The sequence below is a fragment of the Schistocerca serialis genome, chromosome 3 (genome assembly GCF_023864345.2).
Source record: "Schistocerca serialis cubense isolate TAMUIC-IGC-003099 chromosome 3, iqSchSeri2.2, whole genome shotgun sequence".
NCBI lineage: Eukaryota > Metazoa > Arthropoda > Insecta > Orthoptera > Acrididae > Schistocerca > Schistocerca serialis.
Window position 1 is genome coordinate 121,194,651 of NC_064640.1, and position 12,647 is coordinate 121,207,297.

The 12,647-nt window shown below is 36.2% G+C and overlaps 1 protein-coding gene across 1 annotated transcript in view; it reads right to left on the minus strand.

Annotated features, from left to right (window-relative positions):
- LOC126470717 (P-selectin-like) overlaps positions 1–12,647 on the minus strand; it is an 86,832-nt gene that overhangs the window by 34,680 nt on the left and 39,505 nt on the right. Inside the window, exon 8 of the mRNA XM_050098720.1 lies at positions 2,030–2,189. Coding sequence (XP_049954677.1) covers positions 2,030–2,189 — 160 coding nt within the window. The remainder of the gene's footprint in view (positions 1–2,029; positions 2,190–12,647) is intronic.

The window sequence follows — 12,647 nt, forward strand, 5'->3', positions numbered from 1 at the left end:
ACATTCTATAGTGAATTTGCAGCTGAGTTAGCCCCTCTTCTAACTATCATCTATCATAGGCTCTTCAAACAGAAAAACATGCCCAGTTCTCATAAAAAGGGACAGATCACATCAGTCTACAAAAAGGCAGTAGACGTGATCCATAAAACTACCATCCAGTATCCCTGACATTGATTTGGTGAAGAATCTTAGAACATATTCTGAGCTCATATATAATGAGGTATCTTGAACAGAATGACCTGCTCAGTGCCAACCAGCATGGATTCCGAAAACATTGATCGTGTGAAACCCATTTCTCACTTTTGTCACATGATATACTGAACACTTTGGATCCAGGCAGTCAGGTAGATGCAGTATTTCTTGACTTCCAAAATGCATTTAACTCAGTACCACACCTAGTCTTATTAACAAAAGTACAGTCATATGAGGTATCAAGTGAAATTTGTGACTGGACTGAGGACTTTTTGGTTGGTAGAAGACAGCATGTCATCTTGGATATAGGTTCATCGTCAGATGTAGAAGTAACTTTAGGTATGTCCCAGGGAAATGTTTTGGGAGCCTTGCTGTTCGTGTTGTATATTAATGATTTTGAACACAATATTAATAATAACCTCAGAGTTTTTGCACATGATCCAGTTATCTTTAATGAAGTAGATTCTGAAGGAAGCTGCATAAATATTCAGTCAGATACTGATAATATTTCAAAGTCATGGAAAGATTGGCAACTTGCTTTAAATCTTCAGAAATGTAAAATTGTGTACTTCACAAAATGAAAAAAAAAAAAAAATCCTTTGACTATAAACTCAATGAGTCACTGTTGGAATGGGTCAACACATACAAATACCTGGATGTAATAGTTTGTAGGAATATGAAATTGAATGATCACATAGGCTCAGTCATGGGTAAAGCAGGTGATAGACTTTGGTTTATTGGTAGAATACTGGGAAAGTTCAATCAGCCTACAAAGGAGATCGCTTACAAATCACTTGCATGACCAGTTGTAGAATACTGCTCAAGTGTGTGGGACCCATACCAAATAGGACTAACAGAAGATATTGAACATACGCAGAAAAGAACAGCATGAATGGTGGCAGGTTTGTTTGATCCATGGGAGAGCATCACAGAGATGCTGAAGGAACTGAACTGGAAGACTCTTGAATATAGATGTAATCTATCCCAAGAAAGTCTATTAACAAAGTTTCAAGAACTGGCTTTACATAATGACTCTAGGAATATACCACAATCCCCTGTGTATTGCTAAAATAGGGATTGTGAGTACAAGATTAGAATAATTGCTGCATGCACAGAGACATTCAAACAATAATTCTTCCTGTACTCCATATGTGAATGGAATGGAAAGAAACCCTAATACCTGGTACAGTGGAACATACCCTCTGCTACGCACTCATGATGGTTTTCAGGTATAGATGTAAATGTAGATGCAGACGTAGATGTGCACTATGTTGAACTATAGCCACTACCAGCATGGTCAAAATATTGTGCCACTGTTTTAACTGGTTCAGATGCTACAGCATGAATTAAAAGTAAAGAATATGCAAATTGAGCTGGAATACCATAATTGAGACATGTCTGCATGTAAAAATGACAGCATGATGCAAGCATACATAACCCATTTTAATATGTAGAAAGATAGTAGACAAGATCAATTTCATGCCAAAATGAGCTTTTCACTGAAATGGCAATTGATGAAATTGACTGTAATTCAAATGTGGTGTGATATTTGTAAAGTTTGATAACACCACCGAAACCCACATGAAAAGCCACTTCAAAATTATTGATCACTAGACTAATATTCATGTATGTTCGTTCAGTTTTGTATATGTTTCTTATAATGAGAGATTTACTATTTTAGTTTCTAAAAGAGTGTCAGTAGATGTAGAATGGAAAAACAAAGTAATTATTGTAGCAGGTTTAAGTGGCCTTAACAAGTTACAGTTCAGAATGGCTGAAGTTTTCTTTAAATTTCTGTATACCTCAACATCATACTGTGTATTGTTCATCTACTTACGGGAATGACTGGGCCACTGACTGAACAAAGAATTTCTCCATGTCAAACTGATCTCTTGAGACACTTCCTGATTCATCTAATAGGAATAACATGCTTGTTGCAACTCCATTCAAAGTGAGGTTTATTTTCTGGAAAAAATCTTCACCTATTTCTTCAGGTGCTGAAATGCAATAGAGAAATAAATAATTGTTGTGAGATACATAAAAAGGAAATTAAAATATCTTTGAGATATAGATATTTGAATTATGATGGTGTGATTTTAGAATTTATTCATTTATTGGTATGAAGAACAAGAGTAGAACAATGCCAAACTTTGGAGCACACCTTACTCAATGATTCCCTGCCACACATTCAGTCCTACTCCTGTATTATCATTTCATAGTGTGATCTTCTGTTTCATATTGTTAAGGTATGCATCCATTCTCACAATGTGAATGCTTTTAAAGTTACACTACTTTGATTTCACCAATATAATTTTATGGTCCACACAAATGAAGTCTTTGTCAAAATTACACAAAATGCCAACAGAGTAATTTATCCTGTTTAGCTCTCCCGCAAATGATTTTTGAGACCGTGGATATCTTTTGCTGTAGAGATATCTTTGTGGAAGAAAAACTGAGTTGTTTTAAGGAAGATTGTAAGATATTCTGTGTTAACAACTTTCTCAAAAAATTAAAAAAAAATTAAAAAGAGGGCAAGTGGTCTATAATTATAGGTCGCTTTCTTTTCGCCACTTTTATACATGTCTGTTACTACCACTTGCACCAGCCTTTCAGGAAATACAGTGTGACTGATTGTCACATTGAAAAAGTAAATCAAGTAGGTGCTTCCAAATTAGCACAAGATTGTAGCAGTTTGAAATACTGTCATAACCAAAAGAGATACTGCTTTTCAGTTAGCTAATACTTTCAGTGATCTGTTTAACAGCTTATTTGCTGGTAGTGGAGTACACAGTGCCTGTCTAATGAAGCCTAATGCATTTACTTTTGATGGTATATTCTTTTGTCTGTGTTTTTACAATTACTGCATTGTAAAATAATCAATTCACTATGGGAATTAGTTCTAATTGTTTTTGTAAATTATAAGTTTTATCTTGATTTCTTCACCCATCGATGTCTCAGCATGGCTGTACAGTTTGAGATGTTTTTCATTTTTATGAGTGAGATTTTTTACCTGAGTTACTATACAGCTTACAGCATATGCATTACTTTTGGATGAGTAGCACGTCATCTGCAAAAACATGATAATTCTTAAAAATGGATAAAACAATGGGCTCACAACTGCCTAAAGTTAATAATTGATGCTTTGTACCTCAGCCCAGAAACTCAATGCCACACTCTTCCTTTCATTTCAGTTTAATGTGCAGTCTGAGCACAGCCCCACAAAATACTTAAGAATGCACAGGAATGTGAGGTTAGCTTTTTCATCAGAATATAATAGGACTGAATTATAATGCCGTAGGTCTTATTCTCTGGAAAATTTAGAGGACTATATGTTACAACAGGACACAAGCACAAAAATGTTGAAATAAGTATATTTTGTAGTGATCATCACACAGAAGTGTGTGCTTGTGAATTAACACTGAAAAATATCAAAAATGTAGGAAAAGACAGATTCTATTTACTACAAAGATTGCTGCTTACCGTAAAGAAGACTTGACTTGTCTTCCTCACAGTAAATAGCACTCTGTCTTTCCTACATTGTTGATATTGCTACCTGGACTTTCCATAGTTTGAATACCGAAAAAGAATTCACTTTTTATTGTAACTGTATACAGATCTCCATTGGGAAATTTTGAACAGTTTACAAGGTGAATGGTGTCTGGCTGCTGTGCAGAGGACCTGATTTCAATTCCCTGTTCTGCCAGGATGGAAGGACTGGTACAATGTGCACTCAGTCTTGTGCAACAAGCTGAGCAGTCACTTTAGCAATCTGCTGGCCTCCTGCCCCTCCATACTGTGTCCAGTGATGCCATCAACAGAGGATGACATGGTAGTCAGTCAGTACCAATCGGCCCACTAGAATCAGAATGTAGAACATTACACTTTGTTTATGAAGTCTACAGATTCCTTACTATGCTATCTTTCAGACAGCAGCAAGCCATTAATAGTTGGTGTTGTGACGAAGAAAGTACGGATAATGCCTCTCTTGTTTTGCCATCTGCCTCCTTAAATTCGTTTTTTCATTTTTGATTTAAGTACCAGTACCATTAACATACATGAGTATAATCTGTATTTTCATAAAAGAGAAAGGTTGCCCTCAGCTTTAAAGAATATAACACCAGATCAAATTTTGTGCTTAGTTTTATGTATTTAATTGATTTTCCAATTTATTTTGACTATCCTTAGTTAGTACCTTTCATTATAGGATGAAATCAGTAATTGTTTCATAGCTTAAATTCTATTATTGATGAATAAACAAATATAAATCCTGTACTAGTAACAAACATTTGGAGGAACAACTAACAGTATTCTTAAAGTATTTATTTGGCTCCATTCAAAAACATGTTAGCAAAGCCAGACCTTAATTAATTCCAAAGTAATTAAAAGTTTTGTCCAAAGTATTGTTTGCATACTTAATTTGTTAATTTCAAGATTTAAACAAATAGTTCGGTGTCTCTTACAGTAGAAGAAACTCTTAAAAAGAACAACTGTTTTGATGTGTTCAGTTAATTTAATGAGTTAAGTTTTAATAGTAATTTCTGTAAATTTACTTTAAACGATGTGTAGTTTTAGTAGCTATTATTGCGATGATTTATAAGGGTCCTGGTTTTGGTCACAAGACACCACCGAGTTTCAGACGAGGAACCTATGTTGGTCGGAACAGTGTAAATAAGTGTTAAAAATTAGGTCATGTGTTAAAACAGTGACAATGTCTGCTCCATACGTACCTTTCTACTCTTCAAGAACTGTGAACTTTGTGGTTAGGTTTTTACTGCTCATAGATGTTCAGTACTAAACTATTGTAGTAGTATGTGGAGGTTTGCCTGCAAACTATTAATGAGGCTAATGGAAAGTTAAACAACAGTGCACTGGCCATATAAATGTGTATATGTGGGGTTGTGAAAAGTGAAAGTAATAGACAGCGAAACACAACTGTCCGTCTGTCGGCTACATTATTTACAGTAGTCGGTGTCCAAATTACAACCCCATTTTTCAGCCAGTGTAGCAACACAATATGTCGACACTGAGGAGAACAAATGAAGAAGAAATAAAACAGGTGGAACCACTATAGTGCTATTAGGATGTAGGCTTTCTAAATGATTCTGATAGGAAAAATTACCTGGAAATATTATTTAGTTCCTACAATTTTATCCCAGTAATTAAATTTCCAACATAGGTGGATAAAGCAGTAGGGCTCTAATTAATAATAAGCAAGAATATAATAACTGTAATGCCCAGTAACAAATGCCCTCTCTCATCCAGAGGCACAGTTAGTTAGGATAAATAAGCTAGTGCCTACTCCCCAGTGAAAATCATTTGTAATAATTAATAATTCCAGAACCAAATTTTAAGAACAGCTTACAAGTGATGAGCTGGTCTGAAATTTATAAGCAACCAAATACTGACATAAATTTTACTCTGTTCAACAATAAATTGATATAATTATTTGAAAATATCTTTCAACTTAAAAGTTACAATACCAAGCGGGTAGTTTACACCAACATTTTGAACTTTTGAAAATATCGTAAACTAGTCATGTACTTTATAAACTGGTAATGTACATTATATTTTAAAATTCTGAAAAAAATGTTTTTTTAAATGAATTCTTGTACCAGATTTTTATAATTGTCTTAAATTTTGCAGTAAAATTTAACCCAAAATTATAAGTCTTGTTAGTGAATGTGACAAACAACAAATTTTTATACAGACATTTACAGGATCAGGATGCTTCTACATATCCTTAAAAAGTATTTAGTAGATAAAAGTCAACAAAAATTAATAAAATACGTATTTTTAAAAATTTTCTGTGGTGGTCATAAAGGACCCCTTCATTGATGTAATAACAGAAAATGTGTTGGTATTGTTAAGATTGTGCTAAATGATATTTCTAGGACCTAGACCCTTCTTATACATCAGTATCTATTTAAAACTATGTTGTTAATAAAAGTTAACAACAATTAATGAATTTTTTTTGTAATGGACATGAGGTTCTCTTACCCCTTCATTGTTAGGTTACATTAAGGAATACACATTGGTGTTGTTATCGACAAGCCTGTGGCCATGGAAAATATTTTATTTGTGACATAACTGGTATTTAGCTAGCATCATTTCAATATCCAGAATGAAGTTTTCACTCTGCAGTGGAGTGTGCTCTGTTATGAAACTTCCTGGCAGATTAAAACTGCGTGCCAGACAGAGACTCGAATTCGCGACCTTTGCCTTTCGTGGGGAAGTGTCCTACTTCACAGAATGTCTCCTGCAAAAGTTGCAGTACTAGCACTCCTGGAGAAAAGGAAGGTACGAGAGAAGTACTAGCAGAAGTAAAGCTGTGTGGATGGGTCCTGAGGCATGCTCGGATAGCTCAGTTGGAACAGCACTTGCCTGCAAAAGGCAACAGTCCAGAGTTCAAGTCTCGGTCTGGCACACAGTTTTAATCTGCCAGAAAGTATCATTACAATATCTTTGCTATAATTTTTTTCCAGCAGCAATGCTCTCTGACAATATGAATTATGCATCAATGGCATTGATGCAGCATCTGTAGAACCTTAGATTTAAGCACTGCAGGAACAACCACTCATGACTTGCCTGATTCTGAATGCACCAAAACAAAAACTTTTTGCACTGTCATAGCATGCCTTATATTCCACTAAAAAGGAACCAACGTGAGTGCTACAAGGAGTCCATTAAATTTTAGTTACACCAATAATTAATCAAATGTAAAGGGCATAAATTCATCTGAATACCTAGGAATTGCAATTACAAACAAATTAAATTCGAAAGAACACATAGAAAATGTTATGGGGAAACTGAACAAAAGACTGTGTTTAATTGGCAGAACACTTAGAAGATGCAACAGATCTACTAAATAGACTGCCCACACCATGATCCTCTTTTGTAGTACTGTTGCATGTTGTAGGAAGGTTACTAGATAGGGTTAATAGAGTATATCACAAAAGTTCAAAGAAGGGCAGCACGTTGTATATTATCAAGAAATAGAGGAGAGAGTGTCATAAACATGATACAGGATTTGGGGTGGATATCATTAAAACAAAAATGTTTCTCATTGTGGCAGGATCTACTCACAAAATTTCAATCTCCCATTTTCTCCTCTGAATGCAAAATATTCTGTTGATGCAGTCCTATATAGGGAGAAAAAACCTTCAAAATAGAATAAGGGAAATCAGAGCTTGCACAGAAAAATAAATGTGTTCATTTACTTCCATGTGCTGTTTGAGCATGGCATAAAAGACAATTATTGTGAAGGGGGTTTGGTGAGCCCTCTGCCAGCACTTTATGTGACTGGCAAGTAGACATGTAAATACAGATGTAAATCAACCCCTAAAGTCTGAGGTCACGACTTCAGTCTTTAGTAAGGCTAGCTTGATGTGTATGGTATTATTAAATGAGAAGAAGATGCAGAATATGTGGTTCACTCCATCAGGGACTGTAAAAATAGAAAAACAAATTGCAAAATTTTTACGTGTCACACTTGACAATAAACTAATGTGGAACTCTTACGCTGAACATAAAGTGGTTAGGCTGTTAAGGGTTACATATCAAATGAAGAAACTGATGTGCAATGTGCCATTTGAATACGTAAAGAAAATGTACTTTGCTTTTTTTCAATCTGTTGGAAGATCTGGGTCAATACCCAATGACTCATTGAAAGGCAGAAGCACTGTGTCTTCGACAGGTACACAAACAAAAGGTACGGAACTTTGCTAGCTTTCAGAATGAACTTCCTTTATCAAGCTTGTAGGCAAAACGTGTACACAAAAACACACACTCACACACATGCACACAACTGTCTCCCTACATTGTGCACAGTTGACTGCCAGCTCTTTCCTGGCCCACAGTGATTGTACTCTGGTGAGGCGGGGAGACCCTGTCTAGTGCTGATCTTTTTAATGTATTTACATGCTCCCTTGTGAATTGGTGGTGTTCAATAGTTTTATGTCTAACAAATATGCACACATATTTTAGTCTATTGTCTTGGATGTACACAAAGATTTGATTTAATGCCACTACTTTCATTTTTAAGATTAAGCGGTATTATGATTACCCGTCACTTTCTGTAAGCTTGATTTTTACACCATTATATAATACATGTATACTTTTTTATTATGCAGTGGTCTAAAGAGGGCAAAATAAACTGCCAAATTGGTTGCTTTCAGAATAAAATAAAATGTCTTAAAGTATGCGGCTGTTGGTGAAGTTTTTTGACATTGAAATGTTTCACATTTTGTTGTATGCCATCACATTCCATCAGTTATCATACCCCTTGTGCCATTATGATTGTATATGCATTCTTCAAGAGCAGATATCTAGCTGAATGTCCTGCATCATTTGTAACTCCAAAAGTTTACCTTTGGTCTTGATGGTGTGAGCCTATGTGATTACTGTGGCACAACATTTTTCATTTGGTGGTGATATGCAAGTTAATGGTTTGTTTTGAACATGTCTCAAATATCAATGATGTCCACTTTGAGAATTGTAATACATAAATCCCATAAAAGGTTTATCCTGGCACCTCCCAGACACTAATTTTCTGTCCCCCTCCTGAGCACATGGTGAGTCATTAGCAGCTAATATTTTTCCTGTTATAAATTTTAACACAACACTGTCAAGATTCAGATTCAGATTCTTTATTAGCCATTCAGCACTATTACATGCAATACACTTCATCAGTTAACTTAACCTCCTAATTCATTATAAAATATATTTTTACATATTTAAGTTGATATTGGGCATTTCTAAAAATTCTTCTAGTGAATAGAATGGGTTAGTTAACAAGAAGTTGTGTAAATTTTCCATATACACCTAAATTTGTTTTTTTAACATTATATAGATCAATAACTATTAATATTCTATATATAATGAACAATAGTTTATAAAGTGTCCTATTATCTACCTTTGCCACTGAACACTACCTCTTCCAATGGCCTGCAGATTCCAAACACACCACTTCCTTCCTTGTGCACCTAACAAACTACATGCTCACCTATAACTACTTCACCTTCAAAGGGAAGGTATATAACCAAATACTTGGCACAGCCATGGGCACCCCTATGGCATCCTCCTATGCCAACCTCCTCATTGGCCACCTAGAGGAAATATTGCTCACTTCCCAAAACCCCAAACCACTGCTCAGGTTCGGGTTTATTGATGACATCTTTATAATCTGGACTCAAGGCCAGGACACTTTATCCCCATTCCTCCACAATATCAACACCTTCTCTCCCATCCAATTGACCTGGTCCTCCTCCACCCATCATAACCCCTTCTCCTCCTCTCAGTTGGCTCCATCCACACCTCGGCCCACATAAAACCCACCAATCACCAACAGCTGCCATCCCTTCCACACCAGAAAATACCTCCCATACAGCCTGGCCGCTGAAAGCAGATGCATCTGCTGTGATGAGAACTCCTTCGGCCAGTATGCTGAAGACTACACAAAGGCCTTCACAGACAGGCAATACACTCCAGACCTAATACACAAGCAGATCTCCTGTGCCATATCCCCACACATACCTGACACTCACATCCATCCCAAGAACCAACTACAAAGAAGTGCCCCCCCTTGTCACTCAATACAACCCAGGTCTGGAATGACTGAACCATGTCCTTCACCAGGGCTTTGATTATCTATCATCATGCCCTAAAATGAGGGACATTCTACCCAAGGTACTTCCATCCCCTCCCAAAGTGGTGTTCTTCCTCTGACTCAACCTCTCCACAACATCCTAGACCATCCCTATGCCACTCCCACCACCAATGCCCTGCCTCAGGGATCAAATCCTTGTGGAAAACCCAGAGGCAAGACTTGCCGAATCCATCCACCCAGCTCCTCCCACTCCAGTCCTGTCACAGGCTTATCCAACCCCATCAGAGGCCAGGCCACCTGCAAAAACAACCATTTTATATACCAGCTCTCCTGCAACCGCTACACGGCATTTTACATTGGTATGACAACCAACCAGCTGTCAACCCGAATGAACGGTCAATCTGTTGCCAAAAAAATTTTGTCCCCATCCATCTGCCACATGCCCCCTCTACCTGCACCCATAGCTAGCCCACAGATGGCTCCCTACTCTCCCACAAGCCATTAGACACCTACCCCCAACCCCATCCTTGCCTCTCTCCTTCCCTCATCTCACCCCACTCTGTACCCCCACCTCACCTCAGTACAATCACTGTGGGCCAGGAAAGAGCTGGCAGTCGACTGAGCACAATTTATGGAGACCATCATATGCATGTGAGTGAGTGTGTGTGTTTTTGTGTGCATATTTCGCCTACAAGATTAAAAAATGAATTCATTCTGAAAGCTAGCAAAGCTCTGCACCTTTTGTTTGTGTACCTGTCGAAGACACAGTGCTTCTGCCTTTCAATGAGTCATCTCCTGTATTCCTAAATAATTTTTATTTACCATTACTCCATTTGCTTTTTTCTGGATCACCAGAATTTCACTCATTTTTTTCTGTTTCCCCGGAGTATTAACCCACATCTTACAACAGATTGAAAAAAAGCTAAGTATACTGTCCTTGCACATTCAAATGACACATAGCATGTCAGTTTCTTCAGTTGATATATAACTCTTGACAGTCTAGCCATTATTTATTCAACATACGTGTTCCATGTCAGTTTATTATCATACATGATACCTAAAAGTTTAGCAATTTGTTTCTCTATTCTTACAGTCTTTGATAGACTGAACCAAATATTCTGCGTCTTTTTATCATTTAATAATAGGCCGGTCACATTAAGTTAGCCTTACTAAGGACTGAAGTTGTGAAATCACACTCAGATCGTTGATCCACATCTGTATCTAAATGGCTATTTGCCAGTCACATTAAGTTCTGGCAGAGGGCTCACCAAACCACCTTCACAATAATTCTCTTTTATTCCACACTCAGACAGCGTACAGAAGAAACATCTTTGTTTTAATTATATCCACTCCAAATCCTGTATCATGTTCCATGACACTCTCTCCTCTATTTCTGGATAATCTAAAATGTAATGCCCCTCTTTGAATTTTCTTTATATACTCTATTAATCCTATCTAGTAACCTTCCTACAATGAGCAGCAGTACTCCAAAAGTGGATCATGATATAGGCAATCTCTTTAGTAGATCTGTAGTATCTTCTAAGTGTTCGGCCAATAAAAAACAATCTTTGGTTCACTTTCCCCAGAACGTTTTCTATGTGTCCTTTCCAATTTAAGTTGTTTGTAATTGCAATTCCTAGGTATTCAGATGAATTTATGCCCTTTACATTTCATTAATTATTGGTGCAACTGAAATTTAATGGTTTCCTTGTAGCACCCACATCGGCTCTTTTTTAGTGGAATATAAGGCATGCTATGACAGTGCAAAAAGTTTTTGTTTTGGTGCGTTCAGAATCAGGCAAGACATGAGTGGTTGTTCCTGCAGTGCTTAAATCTAAGGTTCTACAGATGCTACATCAATGAAATTGGGGCAGAGTTCATATCAAGTGCATTGCTAGAGAGCATTGCTGCTGGAAAAAAAATAGATATTCAAATAATGCTGGCTAAATACCAGTTATGTCACAAATACATTGTTTTCCATGGCCATAGGCTTGTAGCTAGCAATACCAATGTGTTTTCCTTAATGTAACCTACCAATGAAGGGGTAATGTCCATTACAAAAAGAAATTCATTAATTATTTCAACTTTTATTAACAATATAGTTTATAATTGGTGCTGGTGTATAAGTAGGGTCTAGGTCCTAGAAATATCTTTTAGCACAATCTTAACAATACCAACACATTTTCTGTTATTACATCAATGGAGGGGTCCTTTATGACCACCACAGAAAATTTTTAAAAATTCGAATATCATTAATTTTTGCTGACTTTTATCTACTACATACTTTTTAAGGATATGTAGAAGCATCCTGAACCTGGAAATATCTGTATAAAATTTGTTGTTTGTCACATTCAATAACAAGACTTATAATTTTGGGTTAAATTATACTGCAAAATTTAAGACAATTATAAAAATCTGGTGCAAGCATTCTTTAAAAAAAACAATTTTTTTCAGAATTTTAAAATATAAAGTACATTACCAGTTTATAAAGTACATGACTAGTTTACAATATTTTCAAAAGTCAAAATATTGGTATAAACTCCCCTCTTGGTATTGTAACTTTTAAGTAGAAAGATATTTTCAAATAATTATATGATTTTATTGTGGAACACAGTACAATTAATGTCAGCATTTGGTTCCTTATAAATTTCATACCAGCTCATCACTTGTAAGCTATTTTTAAAATTTGGTTCTGGAATTATTAATTATTACAAATGATTTTCACTGGGGAGTAGGCACTAACTTATTTATCCTAACTAACTGTGCATCAGGATGAGAGAGAGCATTTGTTACTGGGTGTTACAGTTATTATATTCTTGCTTTTAATCAATTAGAGCCCTAATGCTTTATC